Source organism: Protopterus annectens, chromosome 2.part0 (assembly GCF_019279795.1).
Source record: "Protopterus annectens isolate FY-2018-M chromosome 2.part0, PAN1.0, whole genome shotgun sequence".
NCBI classification, from domain to species: domain Eukaryota; kingdom Metazoa; phylum Chordata; order Ceratodontiformes; family Protopteridae; genus Protopterus; species Protopterus annectens.
The window spans coordinates 682,447,008-682,468,592 of record NC_056728.1 but is presented as its reverse complement, the minus strand read 5'-3'; the positions used below and the strand labels follow the sequence as shown (position 1 = coordinate 682,468,592).

General features: G+C 39.4%; 1 protein-coding gene across 1 annotated transcript in view; it reads right to left on the bottom strand.

The window, feature by feature from the left end:
• The window catches only part of LOC122793731 (trypsin inhibitor ClTI-1-like), a 145,618-nt gene extending 124,400 nt beyond the window's left edge, over window positions 1-21,218 (bottom strand). Inside the window, exons 1-2 of the mRNA XM_044061934.1 lie at window positions 21,062-21,218; window positions 3,694-3,725 (exon numbers count right to left, since the gene is read on the bottom strand). Of these exons, the coding sequence (XP_043917869.1) occupies window positions 3,694-3,725; window positions 21,062-21,119 (90 nt within the window). The 5' untranslated portion in view covers window positions 21,120-21,218. The remainder of the gene's footprint in view (window positions 1-3,693; window positions 3,726-21,061) is intronic.
• Between the last annotated feature and the right edge of the window lie 367 nt (window positions 21,219-21,585).

The window sequence follows — 21,585 nt, the reverse complement described above, 5'->3', positions numbered from 1 at the left end:
TGTAGTAAATATGCACTGACTTACAAGGATATAAATGTGCATGAACATATTATGATTGGCACACAACCACCCATGTGATATGTGACTGGTTACATGCACTTATTCTATTTTTTCTGTGCAGTACTTTTCCTCACAGGACCATCCTTTGATCAGTCCCACACGTTTGGTGCTACTTATATCAGGAACGGTGATTGTGGAACCTGTTGTACTATGTTTGTATGGTGGTATACATGTGCATGTGATAACCAAAAGTACTTTTGTTGTGTACCTATGTCACTTGTTTAACTGTTGCACATTCAAACATATTTATAGCCATCGCCAATGTACTATGCCCATATGTCGTATGTTGGCCACTTGCTTCAATGTACCTTACAAGGACTTGCAGTCCATCCTCTGTTGTGGACACATGCATGTGCACTATATCTTATTAGATAGGGTTGTCCTGCTTTATTCTATGACTACTTTCTCTTGCTGGCATTTTCTTACTGATGTGTTCCTGTGTTGTCCCTCTCCCTTCTCCCCTATAGCTTTGGCCTACATATTTCACATATACATGGCATCTGTTATGTGTATGTTTACCTTCCTGCACAGTATCATCATTGTCATGTAGTTGTATTAGTATAGTATTACCTTGTGTCACCATGTTGAGTATCATACACATACAAAGTATACGCACACAAGATGGTAGCAATTCATTTGATTCAGTCATTGATCATGTTGTACTTATGTGCTGAGCATTACCCAGGGATTTATATGCTTCCTGCCTATGCACTGTCTGACATTCCTTAACTTTCATTACTCACACATGTCAACATTTACATTATATTCCTTGTCACTGAAGTGTGCATGTGTGAGGAAACTTCTTTCTGATTGACTCATGTTATTCCATTGCATGTCACACATTGAAATGGTTACCTGATAACCCAGCTGTGTTGCCTCTGACATGGCATATGTCTTTGATATATGGATCCTGTTTCACCTGTGTTTGTGTTGTGTACACTTGCTTTGCTGCAGTACTGCTGTTTGGCACTGTGCTTGGTTGTTTGCCTTTTACATGCAGTGTTGTGGGTTCTAGTCTCCCTTCCACTTGTCTTCTTCTGCATTTACTTGTCTGCATTTGCTCATCCTTGTTGCTGCTTCACTTACACTTGCAATGCTGACAAGCCTAGAGGGTGTTTTACTGTCAATTATTAGGTAGGATGACAGCAACTCACATACTACCGTATATCCACCGTGTACTGTGATGTTTGCACTCCCTGTTTAGTGTTCTCCAACTCATACCTACCATTCTGGTATAACTGTCACACAGTTACAACATCTCAACAATGAGTTTGCATTGTTTCATCTGTATTTTTGCATTGCACAATGGCTGGTATGCATCCCTAACCTGTTGGTCAATTTTCCTTTACCCATGTTGCATAGTCGGTATGTGTGCTGTCTGTGTACCTTACCTCTTCTTCATATGCATTTCCAACCTTTGCCTGTCATCTCTTGTGATATTTGTTATATGGTTATACCATCTCTTTTGCCCTTCTTCTCTTTCCTTGTTTTTTCCCATTGCTTCTATTCTCACAAAATAAAAAACAGGACCTATTCACACCAAAAAATAAATTGTCCAGGCCCCGTTATCTCTTCCTGTGACCTTTCTATTCCATCATACCTCTTGTGTGCCCCTCTTCTTCATCCTCACCCCGCATCTGATTTTCTATCACCCTATTTCCTTGGGTGTGTGCATTACATGTGTTCTCTATACACATCCCACACTTATCGTTAGCTACTGTTAGCTATGGCTATGAATACGCTGTGCTTTGCTTAATTACTTTATATTAGTCAGTCTGCAAATTCTGATGAGTGTTATTATATTTATGTCCACATACAAATTATGATGATATCCATAATTGTTTATAAATATTTATTACTTTCTAGACAGATGTTTGCACATTTCTATTTCTTTAGTAATTTTCAAATATCACAGTAAGTTGCATTGAGCGTTTATAATTTCCATAGATGTACATCGGTAATGCACATATATATCTCACTTTATGAACAACTTTTCTTGGCATACAGATTTGATATGACTGCTTGAGGTTGCATAGACGTTGCTGGTTATATATGCTTTATGTTGAGTTACTCTCCGTATACTGAGGCATATTTGCATATTACTTGATTATTCACAGTTTTGGTGCAGAACGTGATGCACTCCGCCAAATTATGCAAACTTTATGGAATCCAACCCTATGTCTAGAGATAGGAGACATACTGGCATAAACTCTTTCAAATGGTAATACTGGATATGATTTAATGATCAGAAACATTTATAAAACAGCTCTGCCATCAGAGTGTCAATTTTAGAGTGAAGAAGTCACATACCTCGGCCATATCCATAAAGCCCAGCTTGTCAAAGCCAGCTTTTCTCTGATGAATTTCTAAATAACTGCTAAATAGAGAGATCATAGAAATTACATTTGTATAATGCAAACAATGTTGAGGCCATATGATCTACCAATAGCAACCCTCAGTATACTAGAACCATCTGAGACTTTCTTGGGTCAGAGAAAATAGCAAGTTCCCTGTGGTAGTGTCTGAATAAAACTGTTGATAAGAGTGGAAATTATTATTTTAGACTAAAGGTTTTGATTAGTCTGGCTTCAACAATGTTGCCTTGCCATTTGATAGACTACATGAAGTACCTAAAGGAAGTGAATCCAGTGTCTCTAATAGTTCTAGTTAACAATCTACTAAAATCTTATGTGTTCCACACCAAATAGAACAATAGCATCAGTACACGAAGAAGCGGCATCCAAAACAAGGTTGGGTTACAGACCACTTATCATAATACTGATGGCAGAAAAACTAATTAAATCACTGCTAAATGAACAGCTAATGAAAAAATAACACTTACATACAAGAGCTGAGAAAATGTACGGGTGAATCAGAAAATAGCTGAGTAGTGTCCCCCTGAAATTAATCTGACAGATAAATCATAATGGGCAACCATAAACAACATCAGAGCTTAGAGAAGGACACAGTCTGAATGGAATTAGGTAAAACATTCAGCAAAGGCTTAAACCAAGGAGTAGTGAATAAGAAGGCTAATCTGTGTTTGACACATGCTTGAAAATCAGTCAAATAAATTATTTATTGAAAGGCAATTGAATAAGTTAGTAAAAATGTTCACCCCACTGAAAGGAAATTATCTTGCATGGTGTCTTTAGGATTGGGAACTCAATATAATCCTTTTAAAATGTGTTATATTTCTTAAGAGGTACATGTGAAGGATTCTCCCTTGCTGTTGCCATCAAAATTTATTCAAAAATATGGGCACTGTGCTAGTAGAGATTGGGAAACAGAAAGTTTAGAAAACTGGTGTTGTGGTTCAGGATGTGACAGGGATGCTTTTATGTGAAAAGGAAAGCAGTTCTACCACAGATCACTAAAACCGATATTAGCAGTGCATTTCTGTAGGCAGTTTAACAGATACATAAGGAAAAATGTCTTATTTGTCAGTCTTTATAATTTAATCGTATAATTAAAATACGGTATGTTGCATTTATCAATGAGTTACATAAACAATTTTATAACAGACTGCAGTTTACTACACATAGAACACCTCCATTAAAAAGTGTTAACTTAAAGTTCAGAGAGAGCAGTGTTAGAACATACTACACCTAGAAGAAAGTAAAAAACACTTACCTTTCTGCCATTCATTTGTTCACATTTTATTTCTGTAATATAATGCCAGAAACAAAGTATTTATTTTTTGAAAGAAAAATAAGATTCAGTTAGAGTGAACTTTAGCTGCAACTATGTGAAATAAATACATACATGCATACATTAACATACGCATACACATACACACATCTACATTTCGCTGATATATGCAGATGGTTGACAGGTGTGTGAGATCAACAGTCCTTGTGTAGGGAAATATTTTGTTTCCCTGGGGATTGTGCAACCTCAGAGCTTGTATACATAATAAGCAGGTATTGTACATTTGCCAAGGTTCTTTCTTGGCACATGTGTGGTATTGTGTCAATGTTTGATATGTCAACCTTTTGAAGTTGTTTCAGACGTCAACGTATGGACTACATGACTAAAATGAGTAGGCCTGTATATACCATTTCATCACAATGACTTAAGTCATTCAAAACTTAACATTTCAAATTAAAGATCTCTCAACCCCCCCCCCCCCTGAACAGTATGAATGTTTCAGATCCTCAGTCTCTTGACATCCTGTTAATCATTCTGATGTAGAAGACTCTCTGCCCTGAGATGAGGACTTAGAAATCTTATAAACCTTCCTAAACAAGGAAAAACAGTATCTCCAGGAAAAGATCGATGACTGAGAACAGATCCATCTTAAGCAAAAGCAGTCTAAGAATATCAGATATGCCCAAGAAAAAAAGTCACAGACAATGAATGGCTTTTTAAGCAAATGGTTGCCAATAGTTGCCAACAGTTTTACCTTTACCTTAAAAATTACCACCATTATTCAAAGGGGATCCAATGTCTGTCTGCCTGGGATGACATGCTGGACAAGCCACGCTGCTTCGCAAGGGACGGCTTGCAGCTGTCACCCCTGGGATTCCGGATATTGGCAAAGGCTCTTGCCATCCCCATAGTGCCTTTTTTAGGCAAGGCTCAAATTCTAAACCTACCACCCTAGAACACAAAAAAGGAAAAAAACTAAGGGTAATGCTGCTCAATGCCAGAAGTCTAAATCTCAAAATGCATGCACTCGAGGCCCTTCTCAGTATGGAGAACATCGATGTCTGTGCAGTGACAGAAACCTGGTTCAAGGCTCCTGAGAGCACCCCAGCACTATCAGGTTTTACCTCTTATCATGCGTTCCGGCCCCAAAATCCGGACAATACCAAGAAAGGAGGGGGGGTATCCATATTCATCAAGGACACCCACACCTTAAGACTGGTGGCAACGCACGATGCATCGGAGACCATCCAGGTGCAATTAACCATAGGCAAGACTGCTCTGCAAATTGTAGCATGTTACAGGCCACCCTCACAAACTCAGGAACCTCACATGGCCTTCCTGAAAACACTAGAGGGGATAAATGTATCACCAAACACCATCATACTAGGTGACTTCAATTACCCTAATATAGACTGGGAACACTACTCAAGCCCAAACACCCTAGCCCAAAAGTTCCTGGAATTCATAAACTCAAATGCCATGGAACAACTAGTCACCATCCCCACAAGAGGAGAAAACATACTTGATCTCATCATCACGAACATGGGAGCACAATGTTCAACACCGGAAGTATACCCCTCACTGGTGAGATCAGATCACAAACTAATCTCGCTGGAGGTCCTCATCCCACCCCACCTGAAATAAAAAGACCACAGTAAAGAACTTCTCAAAGCCGACTTCACACTTCTAAAGACTAGTGTGGTCTCCTTTAAGGCCCCCAAGCCGGCAGAAAACAGTACTCAAGCCGCTGAATCACTTACAAATGCCTTCTACCAGCACCTGCAGGACTGCATGGATAAGGCAATCCCAAGCAAAACAAAGACTCTTTGTACCAAAGGCAAGCGTCCAGTCTGGTGGACCCCAGCCATAAACAAACTCTACAACAAAAGGAGGAAGCTACTACAAGATAGAGCAAAATCCTTAAAAGGTAAGACACCCTTGATCACTATAAGTAAAAAACTAAGAGCTCTCATAAAATCATCCAAAGCAAATTTTGAGAGAAAAATAGCTAAAGACTCAAAAGACAATCATAAGGACTTCTTTAGCTATGTTAGAAACCTGGGAGGAAACTCCCAGATATGCTCAGAACTAGTTCAAAATGATGTGAAGATTACTGATCCTACAGACATTGCCAACATACTGGCTGACAGGTTCAGTGCAAACTTCTCCCCCCCAAAAGGAGAGATATCTATACCAAGCGATTGCAGCCCCCCAAACATCTCCAACGCCCAAGTGAGAACTGCTCTCTCCAAAGCAAAAAACACAGCATCCATGGGACCTGATGGTGTCCCCGGCTGTGTGCTCCACGAACTCAACGAGGAATTAAACCCAGAGCTAGGACAGCTGTTTAATCATAGTCTTACCTCTGGATACGTACCCAGGGAGTGGCGCACTGCAACTGTGGTCCCACTTCACAAAGGCGGTGCCTCCACTGACCCTGGAAATTACCGGCCCATTAGCTTGACAAGCCTTATCTGCAAAGCCATGGAGAGGATCATAATGGACCTCATAAATAAAGACATAGGGAATTTGCAGACTTTGGATCCATCCCAGTTTGGCTTTGTCAAAGGCAGATCATGCCTTCTAAACTTGGTTGACTTTTTCAAACAGTCACCAAAGCCATTGATGAGGAAAGGCAGTCCATACAGCCTACCTCGATCTGGCGAAGGCCTTCGATACAATACCCCACTCGGGTATCATTGAAAAACTCATCAGCTTAAATGTTAACCCATACATCACAAGATGGGTTGCAAACTGGCTGAGTGACAGAACCCACAGGGTCAGAGTTGCTGGCGCCATGTTAGACTCAAAGCCTGTCACAAGTGGTGTACCACAGGGCTCAGTCCTGGGCCCACTCTTGTTTGGCATCTACTTTTCAAGTACAAGCAAACACAGGAGGGTTATGGCTGACAAAGTTTGCAGATGACTGCAAACTGGGCGCCATAGTAGAAAACACATCTGACACAGATATCCTTCAGAAGGGTCTCACAGAAACGGATAACTGGTGCCAGAGCCATGGCCTAAAGTTAAATGCCAAAAATGCATAGTCATACCCTTCGGGAAAAACAAGGTTACCCCTAGCTACCAAATAGGTGGCAATCCACTGAGCACAGAAGAAGTTATCAGGGACCTGGGGACCCAGGTTGATAGTAGTCTGTCATTCGACACCCATGTAGCTAAAGTAGTTCGGAAGACCTTCTACATTGCCCACCTTATCATGAAGGGATTCTCATCTAGATCAAGGGAGGTCATAGTCTCCCTATACTCATCACTCATCAGACCAATGATTGAGTACAATGCCCCATTCGGAATGTATCTGACCCGACACTTGCAGCAGCTGGAGAGGCCACAAAAGTTCCTCACCAAAAGGATAAAGGGTCTCAAACATCTGTCCTATGCTGCCCGACTGAAAGAACTCCAGCTCTATTCAGTCGCCACCGCTGCTCAGAGGTGACCTTTGCCTAACATACAAGGCCATGTCAAACCCAGATTTGATGAATATGCTTCACCTCAAAAATCTAGATCCATCAGAGCCACAAGGGCGGAGACTTAAACCTTGACACGGCTATTAATAGGACGTGCTGGAGGGATAGATTCATCACCCAAAGACTCCCTATGCTGTGGAATAAAATCCCGGTATATGTGAGGCAGAGCACCTCGCTGGCCTTGTTCAAGAGAAATCTTGACCAATGGATGGGAGATCGCAGATATACCCCAGGGATTACCTCAGTGTCACTGCTCGACAGAGGCACAGCAAAATAATGGGTATAGTTCCCCATACTAAAGGGGTGGCGTAAGCCACAAAACTATGGGCTAGGCTTGTAAATGCCCTCGGGCAGATAGCCTAGTATGAACCTATGAACCTATGAACCTATTAGACAACAGGGATAAAATAAAACAACTAAAAATAAAAAAAAATAAATCAATGTATAAAGAATGGGGAGCTTAGTCCCTGATCTTGGGCATTATGCAAGGCCTAAAACAATTCATGAGTTATTAGGGAGATGGTCTGGACACACACAGGCATACTTCTCAACCACATAGTACAAGAAAATGGAGTGAATATAATTATTCCTCTTTTAAATGAATCTCTAGAATAACAGCTTTTACAGTAGTATACATTTACTGAAAAACTCTAGTGTTTGGCATTAATGACTGACTGCAGACATTCAGGATATTTGAGGCCCGGAAAAAAAGGAGGCATCAAGCTCATTCTGACAACACAGGGACATGTATGGGTATGCAGTGTGTGTGTGTGTGTGTGTGCGTGTGTGTGTGTGTGTGTGTGTGTGTGTGTGTGTGTGTGTGTGTGTGTGTGTGTGTGTGTGTGTGTGTGTGTGTGCGCACGTGCCTGTGGCTATGCATGTGCATGTGCATGTGTTTTACTGTGTATATTGTGTGTGGGACAGTGAATGAGGTATATTGTGTGTGGGACAGTGAATGAGGTATATATTGGTCACCACTGTTAACTATAGCAGGAAGTACTAATTAGCACTTCTGGTAGTTAATGGTGATTCAGAGACATTCATATTAGCTGATAATGAAGTCTTTCCTCATTGTAGCTAATGTTTAGCTGAATCACAAAATAATGCATCATAGAAACAGTGCCTTTTTACAGCAGCCCTTACCATGAGCACTGGGGTTCTCCCTGAATCCACAGGAATGCATGTCTGTTTATATCATTATGTAAATTATGATGTAATAAAGTTATTTAAAAATGCATTAATCATAACTCTGTCCCATCCTGTCCTGCTCTACTACTAGTCTTAGATATAACCTCCCCAACTGATCTATAAAGGCACAGCATTCTAAAATATGAAGCAAAACTGTGGAAAACTCCCAAACTTGTCCAAAAGTGTGGTTGAGTGTCATACTGGTTGCCACATGTATATAAATTAATTTAGCAAATACTTCAGCAAAAAATAGACCTAAATAACTCTCAGTGAAAAAATGATGAAATATTTTCAAGTCAGTGTTGCACTTTGTATTTCTGAGTGTCATTTCCATTTTATCTGTATAATTTTTGTATGCAATGAAACAAAAGTGATGGAAACCTCATCCTGGAATGTATCATATTGAAAAAGAACATGATTAGTTTTATTTGTATAGCACTGTAACAAAAACTCACTCACTCTGTTGTAATTTTCATGTTGTGATGTAATGTGTTGGAAAAAACTGTTCTTAAGTACCCTTGTCTTGACATAAAGCATCCTAGGATCAGCTCAGTAACCCAGTGAATGAATAGCATGATTTGCAGTGCAAAATAGTGCTGATAGTTGCTGTGTGCAAAGTATTGAAGATTTAAAAACACTATTTGCACAAAGGTGCAATGCACAAAACTGCATGATATGCAACATGTGCAAATGAGCACACAGTAATATGAACTTGAGAACAGCCTTGCAAATGAACATCATGGAATATGCAAATATAAGAAAACAACAATGTAGAGTGATTCAGAGGTATATAAATAGTAATGCTGTGCACCCATAACCCCTTGACTAAATGCAGTGCTTCACAAAGTAGGAGACAGGTGCCAAATTAGGTATAGCAGCAGCAACAGTAGCTCTTCAGCATGTATTAGCAGGCGTTATGAGAGGCAGTGCAGGTGGTGATGCACATCTTACCTGCCTGGGCCAGCAGAGATAGTGCAGGTTGCATCTTACATATTATTATCCAACATAGCATCAAATAATCAGTTGCTTCACAGTTGCCAGGGATATGCTATGGCATCTCATTAAACTGTGACATCCATGAGCAGAATTGAGTGGTACACATGGCATGCATATTCCTGTGGACATAAAGTTATGGGTAGCATTCAACATACTAACTACAGGGACATTCCTTTGACACACTGGGGACATGTCAGATGTATGACAGGCCTTTGTCTCACAAATCCTTAATCAGTTTCTCAGCATCATGCTACAACATGTGGAGGATCATATCTGCTTCCAAAGGACAGCAGAATAGAGAACCATACCTGTGTACAAGCATGGAACTAACATGTGCCATGAGTGACTTCAGTAGCAGTATCATCTCACTGTGCAGATACTCCATGTTACTGTACAGATGCATGTCCTCCCACATGTCTTGAAGAGCATTTACCTGCTCCACATTACTCTGCATTGCTGAAGTTTGCACCCGGATCACAGACCAGCACATCTGCTTGTTCATTCTAAGTTCTGCATGCATATCATGGGCAGTATAGGACTTATAGTAGTATCAGGTCCCATGCATCAATCACCTATGGAGGATATGTCCAAATCGTATGTAGTATGCATAAAGAGCCTGTGTCTGGTAGGACACTGAGTACCTCATGTGGAATTGTCTCCTGCAGGTAGCCCATTGAGGGTGTATGCTCAGCAGTGACCTCCACAACAGCTTTGGTACCCATGGGTGTGAATGTTCTCTACTGACAATGCTAAAGTGTTATTAGACATGTCAACAATATCATCAGCTGTAGTAAATCTGCTGACATTATCCCTGTCTTGTCCCATTATGCTGGAACCTACATCAGTGGACTTTGTGAATGTATGAATCATATGATATCAGCTTCATTCTCATGATGTACTATCTCCTTGTGGCTTTCATACTGATGTATAATGCTCTGCACTGCATGCCTTGTTTGGAAGGATGTTGCACATGCATACCAGAGGTTTTTACAGACAGAAGTGCAGGTCAACAACAAACATATTCACTTCATTTCTTATGCACATATGTCATACCTTAGCAGCACAGTCAATACTATCCTGGCACATTGTCTACAGGCACATAGGTAGCAGGTGCCAGGCCTGCATACACATCCATGCCACCATCTGTGTGAGGGGTCATTTCTGTTGCTTTGGCTGCTTCAGTGTTGGTGATCCCCACTCCCACCCCATCCTATGGTGATCCTGTCCACCACAACATCCTGACACTTCTACTTTGCATGGGAGGGCATTTTTTTTTACCATCCTTCAAGCCTGCAATAGGGACCTATTCTTACCTCCTACAGCATTCACATCCCATACAATGCCTTCCAGATCTGGTCCCTGAACTGATGGCCTGAGCCATCATTAACAAATAAGTACATCCCATGCCTGCAGAGAAGCTGAAGTAGCACATCATTCTTCTGGCTTGTGAACTTCTCCAAGCTTTGCTTCCCCCAGGTGGCCATAACTATTCCTATACACCTGCAGAAAAAGTATGTCCTTTAGTAAGTCCATATGTTGACCTACATTATGCATGCATTACTGTCCATGGCCTCCTCCCACTGTACTGGAGTGACTATGCCCTGCAGTTACTATCTCTGTCTTCTGTATATGGAGCTGTGTCCTAGAGGTATATAAAGCCATTAAAATCCACTACCTTATATATATTGCATACACAATGCAATGTCTTATGGTCTCTGGATTATGCTCTCACATGGGTACGCAACTGTGCCAAGTAGTTATGTGTTAGCCCTGCATGTAATATATGTGGGCATCTGAAAATCTCTGTACCTGCATGTCTTCATATGACTGGGTGTTGAGATACCACTATCCGTGTGCCATATCTGAGGTGAAATACTCATACATGTCCCGCTCTTGCATATGTATCATTTGTTTATAGTGCACACAACCCAGCATCCCCCTCACAGGCCACACAGGAATTGTAGAGTTGCAACAGGTAAATGTACCAGCAAAGTTCTTCTTTTTTCTGTCTGCATTACTGCATGTCCACAACATTTTTAGATTTTTTTCAATAAAGTCTCTTTTGATGTTTCAGTGCATTTTTAAGCTAACATGAACCACTTAGAGTGGTGAAAATGTTAATGAGGCATGATAGCATGGATATCTGTAATTGCTTGGTCTATGCACTGCACTATATATACCTAGTGGTACAAGGCATGCATGTCCTGTAGCGCTAAAGGCCTGTTACATACATGTGCTTCCAGCAAGTCAGGTTGGGCACTTAGTGCCACACATACCACCACACCATGGTGTGTTGCTATTCCCTGTGGTACCTGTTTTTGCAGAATGCATCCATCTGCTTATGTTTACCATATTGCTTATCATACCAGCTTCCTCCAAAGTGAACTATAGAGCTGCTGCATGGTGTGCCAGAGACAACAGGATTTTCTTGTTAGTTTTGTATGGGAGCTTTAAGAAGTACCTGCTGAAGCAGTATGATGACCTCTGTAAGAAGACTGATGTCTGATTAAACCTGTCACAGGTGTTCTCTGATGCTACAAGCATCAAATGTATACTGGAACTGTGCAGGCTTCACTATGATGACCTGAGGATATTCAGAAGATGCAGCTAGAGAATGCATTTTTTTGGGTGGGGGGCGGGGAGTTCATTTCACTTTCACTATGCTGTTTTCTATATATGCTTAATATTGCATCCTTTATGTTACAAAAGCAAAAGTGTCATTTAAATATGGTTGACTGTCACAGCAGACAGGAATGCATCTCCAGCCCTATCATTTCCCATTGTGTCTGCCATATGCACTTCTGTTTGTGGTAGAGAAGTTATAGCCATGTTCCCCTCAGTTTCTGCAAGTTGCTGCAGCTGGTGCAGGGTGACTGTAGCCCTATTTTTGTTTCTCATGCTTCTTTCCTATAGACAACAATAATGCGTTTTGTTTCTGCCTCATGGGAGGGAGGAGGTGAAGGCTCATCTTCTGAAGCTGGACAGAGGGTGTCACTTGCAGTTGCATGGCAGCAGGTACAGAGGCTGGTGACTGCTGAGGTACACTGGCCACTGGACATTTACATCAGCACCATGGATCACATTCCAAACTCTAGTAATCCAGCTTGGCTGGTGATTTCCAATCACTGGGTCACCAGTGGAACTTCTGGCCCTTGGCATAAACCGTCCAAGTTTGCATTGCCTGGGGTTTATGCATCAAGACCAGTTCGGCAGACAGCCATGCCAGCAGCCCACTCTGTCCATAACTTTTTCCTTTCCCAGCCTTCCCCATCACTGTCTGCATCCATCCACTAGCCCTCCCACCTTTGGTGTCTTCACTGCCCCTGTCTGTTTCTGTGTCTGTGTTCTGTGTTTATCTATCTGTACCCACTGCCTGCCCTTTTCCTTCATCCCTCCTTATTTTTCTCTTCTGATATTTGCTTATAATTATTAAAATGGAACCTATCCCACAAAAACATATGCCTTACTAACTCCGGACTCTGCTCCTTATTGTGTTTTTCCTTCTGTTTGCTATACTCCCCTTTCCTAAATTCCCATTCAGTTATTTTCTTGGGCAGTGTTTTGTTCCTGTACAGTGCTGTACTGGCCTATACTATCATAACCATAGCTGTGCTGTGATCTGGGTTTAGTAGCTGTGGCATTATGTGGTGCTGCATGCACTGTCTTGGGTACCAAAGAGTAGTTAACTTGTGATGTCATAAGGATGATTTACTTGTGATGTCATGCATTACCCATGCATGTTATGGTAGCACTGCCCCTCCAGCTTCCTGTTATAGCACTATACTAGCTTTTAACATTGCCTGTCTGCTTTATTCTATAACTTTACACTTTGAATGTTGACACCACCCCTTGCCTGTTACACCCATAAATTATGTTTCAGATATTTCAAGCAACAGGACCTCTGCATTTTAGCACTTTATAGACATGTTTCACATGTCTATGAATTATGGCCCATAAGGTAATAAAGACCTGTCAGTAAATGTGTTATGTAAAATGAAAAGAGTGTTTAAATTTGTGCTCGTATTCCAGGAAAATTAAAGGTAAATTTACATATTTACAAAATAATAAAATATGAAGTTTTGAGAGAAAGAATAGATTTACATTTGAAAGCAAACAGATTCACAAGGTCAACAGGAATCTAACTAGGGAATGAAACCCACAAGGTGGATCCTAGAAGAAATTGATTTCCACATGGTAAAGTTGATACTAAGAACACTACCGTTAACTGTTACATGGATGTAAACAGAAAAATTTAGAAAAAGATGAGTGAGACTGATGGGAAAAAGTTAACTTATGTTTGGATGAAGTTAGTATGGCCACTGATTCTATTAACTATTTCACATACAGTGCTAGTAACCAAATAGGTTTTATCTTGCACCATGGATCCACTGGATGGCATTAGGTGCAACTTAAAAACAATTACTTGTCTGCAAACAGCACATTGGGATACATGATCCCTATTATCCATTGCAAATCTCACCCACATTCCATACAGATCCTTATAGATCCTACTAACAGTTATGTGAATCAAGTGGTCAGCATGGCATTTGACCGCCCATGGCATTTTAACCAACCCATTCCATTATTAATTCCCAGACAGTGTTTATGATGGTTAGTAACAGAAAGTGCTATATGTGTTGCTATTGCTGAAACCGCTGATGGCTGAACTCTTAAAAATATTATCCTACCTCTTCGTCCTAACAAGCCAAATTGGTGCCACGGCTTATGTAGAAACCACTGTTGTGACCCACCACTCACAACCGAGGGTGTTTTAAGCAATAGTTTATCACAGATACTTCATGTGCATATTTGCATGTGAGGAATTACATATACAGCTTCCCTCCTCCATGCTGCATACTGGTCTACAAATCACTGTAATGACCTGCCAATGAATAACTCAAATGTAAATAAAATGGGGTCCATACCAAGGATACAATCTTGCTCGTGATTTTGTTTAGGCCAAAAATAACCATAATGAGCCAGTATGATCCAGGACATTAGCCCAATAACTGTAAGATTAACTGTGGCCAGTATTGCAGTCCTCATTATTCATAACTTGTCCTTCAGCAGCATCGAAGGCTTTGAGTCAAACATGATCATGTGGAAAATGTGCCTAACATACTATTTCTGAATAAAGTCAAATATCCTTATTATACTGAAAATGAAGAGGGAGGCTTCTCTTCAGATATACTCAGGCAAAGAAGTATGTGGGGAGCTATACAGTCTATCTGTAAACACTTTAACCAGGATTGGATCCTACTTCACAGTGTACTAATGTCACTCAGTTCTAAAGGTTATGGTTATTGCTACAGGGCTGCCCTCTTGGTTACCTTTTTTGTTTCATTCTTCCTTTCCAGGCAAGACCAGTTTCATCTTTCATTTTTTACAACCACTTATTAATTTGTTCCTGCTGCAGCATTCATCTTTTTGATAACTGTAAGGTTAACTGAGGTGGAAAGAGAAGCTCTCTACACCAAGATCTTACATGTCATTGGATCTCTGTCCACTAATTGTACTTAGCAGACATGACTGCTTAACCTTTTATTCACTGGTGAGCCAGTAAGGATACTGAAGCTCACCATTTTTCAAGTATTACATTCAAACTTCTTCCTGCTTTGGTATTAAGTAGAAGAACGGTCAGTATCCTAGTAGAAGTTATATAAGACTGCTGAATCTAGGCAAAACCAAACATATTTATGGTGTTGACATCAGCTCATAATGACCTCTCTTGTGAATGAAGTTATCAGCTATTCAAACACTTCATCATGTTAAGTTTATTCTTGTCAGGAATCTGTCCTGAAGATTACATCTTACCTGCAAGAGTGAGAATGGAATGGATCTTCTCAAGAGTTGCCCCTCATCGGGTGTTGCCTTTAACAAACCAGCTTTAAATGGGCAAAGAAAGATGTGCACAAAACAGTTCCAAATAAAGTGATAACGTCTTCAAAGTAAAATTGGGAGAGATTATACAATCATTGTAAATAACTGCACTTTTGTGCCTATAGCAGAAACTCTAGCAAGATGAGTCTTATTTAGGACCCTTCCCATAAACTAACCTGCCACAGAAGCAGAGTATTACTTACTGGAAATAACATGTTCACTGTAAACTGATAATTATGAAGATTTATACTGAAATCCAAAATACAAATTTGTACAGTCTAACAAATGTAACACTATCACTGCGGTGGTGGTGCTGCGGTAGTGTTGTCGCCTCACAGTAAGACATCCTGTTCGATTCTCAGCTAGAGCATCTTCTGTGTGGAGACAAGCGTGAATGGGTGTACCTTCATTGAAGGTTGTGTGCCAGGGCTGGCAACTCGGCACGTAAAATTCTACTGCCAATCATTAGCAGACCGGAGTTCCACTGTGGCGACCCCTAACTGGGAAAAGCCAAAAGACACAACAACAAATGTAACACTAAATCAACTTCAGTTGTTCAGTGACTCACTGTGTGTATGATGTCAATTAAACAAAGCTGAATGACTCCTAAGTGCAATTCTGTTAAACACTGCCCTTCTAGTCATCACAATGAAGAAAAAATCTATGGGCCATAAACTTTATCACACATTATTAAGGGATGGATTCATAAATATTTTTGTTAAGTATTATCCCCTTACACTTAGTGTATAGCTATGCATTGAGCTTTAGGAGCAAAAACTGTAAAATAAGTCAGCATTCAGTGTGGAATTTCGATTTATGTGCCATAGTCCACACATCGTATTGAAGATCTGAGTGTGATGCATGGAGAAATATGTGGCGGAGTATACACAGGCTATGAACAATGTAGCCTGCAGAGCACAATAAGATTTTCTGCACATAATGTTCGTAGCAGCCCCCTAGAATGGTAGAAATATCAAAATTATTGTCACTATCGACTCTTCATTATGCGCAAATGCATTGTATCACAAAATAATCATAGATGAACCCTTGCACCCTTATGGATTTTAAAATTTCCATAAATAAATATATATATGTGTATATATATATATATATATATATATATATATATATATATATATATATATATATATATATATATATATATATACACACACACACACATATATATATATATATATAAATATGTGTGTGTGTCTGTGTGTATGTGTATACAAATACATACATATATCTTCCTACACTGGTAGAAATTCCTGCATTGATGTAGAATATTTAATCTCATCCAGGCATTTGCATAGAATGTTACCATAGTAGTGTGATTTGACAGCCTTTGCTATTGGAGGTTGGTATAAGGCTAAGGTGTTTACCTTAAAGACATACAGTACAGGGCTTGATTCTTACATGGGGTGTTTGGCTAAGCTTAAAATGACCCACAAAGACATTCTGGTGAGGGATTTTAATTCTTTTGTAAGGGGACTGCTGCACCATATTTGTCAATAAAAACATATTTTAAGGGTAGTAGCATATTATTTTACAAAAAGAACTAACATAGTAAGTTGCTTCTTTCCTTGATTATAAAAATGTCAAAGTTGTTACTTGTTTTACAGCAGATGCCAGGAACTGGTAAATCTCTGGCACAGTACAGTACAGGAAAGCAATTAAGGAAAATATTAGATCTTGAGTGATGACATCACTTGGTACTCTGGATCACGGTTACACAAGGACCAATATTCTACAAAATCCTCTGAAAATCTCTGCATTTCTCAGGAGAAGTTCAGATGATTTGGCACATTACTATTTGTCCATCTAGTGAAAAAGCCCTGCAAATCTATACATTTGGTCTTATATTTTTTTGTAGTCTTCATACATCATAACCAGTTAATATATCAAGGTACAAGCTTTTATCCCATAGATACCTGATTCAGATGGGAGGTGGGCTAGAACACAGTTTAAAATTGACAAGAGCACAGGAATTTCATTCCTGCAGCCTTATTCTTAATAACATAAAAATTGAACTTGTGAACTTCACTGGCCAAGACCTCCTAAGCACCTGTCCTAACCTTACACTCTAGGACTTCTTGGGTGATACACTGTCTCAGGAGGTGATTTCAGTCAGCAAGCTGATTTTCTTTGATTATAATTACTCAAACATGCTGAGGGTTAGCAGACATCTTTGTGCATGTTTGAATATTTTGCATTCATTTTAGCCTTAGTGCCAGCAGTGCTATGGGATATATGGGAAGTTAAGCAGTTTCTGTATACAGTATCACTTTGCCTACAGAATATACTCTTCCCTTATATTGTTCACCACACTTGTCTGGCAAGTCTGCTTATACCTAGAGATAGGTCATATGTTTTAAACCTTTGTTCTCTGACCACACCAGTAAGTCTTAATGCAACTTCTCATTTTGTCATAATTCTGTTGTCATTAGTTTGATGAGGAATTTTAAAAGTGAGTAGCAATGCTCAGCATCAGTGTTCAACATGAAAATAACTAAAAAAGTAGCAACACTCAAAGGCCAAGGATGCTTACAGTATGAAAAAAATAAAAGATGAGCGCAGTTATTTTTTTCTCTAATTTAGATCACTTCATCCATTAATGTCTGCCTACCTTACCACATTCTAGATTTGTTTTCCAGCTTATCCTGATTTGTAATTATTCTGGATAAATATTTAGATCATCTACAAGTTAAGGCTGATTTGTTTCTCTTCTAAGGAATTCCAATGCATCCAGCCTTCCCGCCTGAATGATCCTTGGCTATCAATTTCCTTTTCCCATTATTGTGTTAGGAAGCTTGTGTATACACGTGGATATAAACTACAAACCTCTTGTCACTCCTGAACTCCTGATTACTCATTTAGATGTGTTATTTTTTCTGGCTGTTTTGATTCTACTAGCTCTCAGAATTAAAAACACGTTTAATTCAGAGGACCTATTCAAACAAAGCATAACCCTATGTCATTAACAAAAAAAGGAATCCTAATAATCCAACACATTTTCTGCTGTCACCATGTAGTCTGCAAGTGCTTAATATTTTGCAATAAATGTATTTAGAAGGCTTCAAAGTACAAGTATATAACATTCCTAATGTTTTGGCAGCTGGGATGAGTTTGGTATGTACATTTAAATATTAAGAAAAAAAATAAAAGTAGAATGATTTGCTTTATTTAGAACATTTCAAGAAAGATTACAGCCATATACTGGGATTTTAAATAGCATACCTGGGGTATGCACAGAGACATGGAGCAGTCACTTTACCATCTGACAATTTTAAATTCAATTAGTCTTTTAAGTAACCAGAATGACAGGCTGTTGTCCTAACAATAATTTAAAACTGTGGTGAATATGTGTGATTTCATAATCTGATAATGTGTTAGGCATTCCAACTACCAAGTGAATACAGATGCCCATTGTAAAAGAATATAGAGCACAAAATAAAGTCTTGTCACTGTCCTTCCCAGAAAAACAAATTCTTATGATGGTCACTGCAGGAAAAAGAGAAGACGATCGGACATACAAGTCTAAATCATTTTGTTTGCAGGTAATTACTTTTTATAGTCAGATGTGGGAATAAACTTGTCACTACCATGAGAAGAATCTAAAGCAAAGTCCTTCTATTCTTTTTACCCTTTCCATAGTAATGACTGTCACCTGACAAGTACATATCTATTCTGCTGAACCCAACGCCTGAAATTAAAATCATGGAATTAAAATTCTCGACAGAACAAGTGAAAATGATAGCTTCTAAGGCTTTGCTTGTTAACAACAAGTGCATTCCCAAACTTTCGATATGTCTTTGGAGTGCTTCATATTCTAATACCAGTAGCAATTGTCCATTTCAGCCCCTTTTTATTATTATTTATCCACTAAAAGCAGTCCTAATTACACTAGCAGCATTCTTTTATTATGTAAACTTAAACTAACATACATTTTTAAGGATTATGCATTTGTATTGTATTTTTATATATATATATATATATATATATATATATGTGTGTGTGTGTGTGTGTGTGTGTGTGTGTGCGTATGTATATATATATATATATATATATATATATATATATATATATATATATTTATATATCAGAAAAACAGTTACTAGCAGGCCATAGACGAAGGGAAGGAAGTCCACGCAGCCTACCTTGACCTTGCAAAAGCCTTCGAAACAATACCCCACTCGGGCATCATAAATAAGCTCACTAACTTAAATATCAACCCCTATGTCACAAGATGGGTTGCAAACTGGCTTAGGGATAGAACCCACATGGTCAGAATTGCAGGTGCCATGTCAGACTCTAAACCAGTTACAAGTGGCGTCCCACAAGGCTCAGTCCTGGGACCTCTCTTGTTCTGTATATATTTCTCTGAGGTACAGGCTAACACAGGAGGACTATGGCTGACACAGTTTGCAGATGACTGCAAACTGGGGGCCATAATCGACTCGCCGGCTGACACAAGCATCCTCCAAAAAGGTCTCACAGAGACGGATAACTGGTGCCAGAGCCATGGCCTAAAGCTAAATGCCAAAAAGTGCATAGTCATCCCCTTTGGGAAAAACAAAGTGCCCACAAATTACCACATAGGTGGTAATCCATTAAGTATGGAAGAAGTAATTAGGGATTTGGGGACCCAAGTAGATTGCAATCTCTCCTTTGACAATCACATTGCCAAAGTGGTTAGAAAGACATTCTATATAGCCTACCTTATCACGAAGGGGTTCACATCTAGATCAAGAGAGGTCAATGTGCCCCTCTACTCATCACTCATCAGGCCCATAATTGAATACAATGCCCCATTTGGGATGTACCTTACCCGACAGCTGCTACAACTAGAAAGACCCCAAAAGTACCTCACCAAGAGGATCAAGGGACTCAAACAGATGCCCTACGCAGTTAGGCTAAAGAAACTCCAGCTCTACTCAGTTGCTTACCGCCTACTCAGAGGCGACCTGTGCCTGATGTATAAAGCCATGTTCAACCCAGAATTAATGGACATGCTCCACCTCAAGAAATCCAAATCCATCAGAGCTACATGCTCCAGTGACTTAAACCTCAGCACAGAAATAAATAGCACATGCTGGAGGGACAGATTCATATCCCAGAGGCTCCCCTCACTCTGGAACAAAATCCCAATCCATGTTAGACAGAGCCCCTCAATGACTCTCTTCAAGAAGAATCTTGACATTTGGATAGGAGATCGTAAATTTACCCCTGGGATCTCTTCTGTGTCACTGCTAGACAGAGGCACAGTAAACTAACCTTAAATGGGCTATCTTCTGTGACCTACTATACAGAGACACAGTCAACTAATCTAAAAAGGGTGGCGAAAGCCAAACACTCTCTGGCTAGGCTTGTAAATGCCCTAGGGCAGATAGCCTAGTATCAACCTATGAACCTATGAACCTATAGCTTCCCAAAAAAGTGTCATTCAGTGCAGAATGACTAGAACCATTTAGTAATTTACAACAGGGTGCTTAATACATTTTGAGTTTGTCGATGATAACATGATGCCTTCCCTCCTAACAAACTATTTTTATAAATACATTTAAAAATAATTCTAGGAAATATGAGACTGATAAGGCTTGAGGTAAAAAAAAGCCAATGTTCGGATGTGATTGATACATGCTATATAATATTTTGCATAATTTCTTCTTGCATAGAAAGTGACCAATAAGTCAGTTACCTATACAATTGTTATTGGATCAAGTTGTAAAGGTTTTTCACATTGTTATCAAAAGTAAAATGAATAAAACTTCACTACAGGAGAGAAACAGATAACTTACCAATCAATGAGAAGCAAAGTAGAAATGTGAATACAGTAACAAAATATATAATACTCATGTTGTCTCTTAAATGTCCTGCTCAAAGATATTGAGTCGATTGGAACCTTTGAGCTGTGCTACCTTTAACTGACAAAAAATATTTAACATTAGCAGGTTGCTTGCTGTTTTCATCCACTTTATGAAGCAAGTCATCTGACTAAACAGAACAGCAGAACATGACCAAATTAGGAGATAATAGGCCTCTGGTACGAGTAAAACTGTTTTGGTTTCATTGTTTGCTTACATTAACTAACATCCTTCCAAGTGCTTGTATCTACAAGTTGATTTATTTACAAAAGCTTTGCAGTCTCAGATTTATAAAGCACTAAAGCATTAACAGAAAGGATGCATTTTTTACACCAATTATCCCAGAGGGCAAAGCATTTAACATTAAATTTCAGAAGGAACAGTTATTGTGCAAAGATTCATGTTGACTCGTTGCAGATGTATTCAAGATTAAAAAATAAATTGTATGGAAGTCCAAA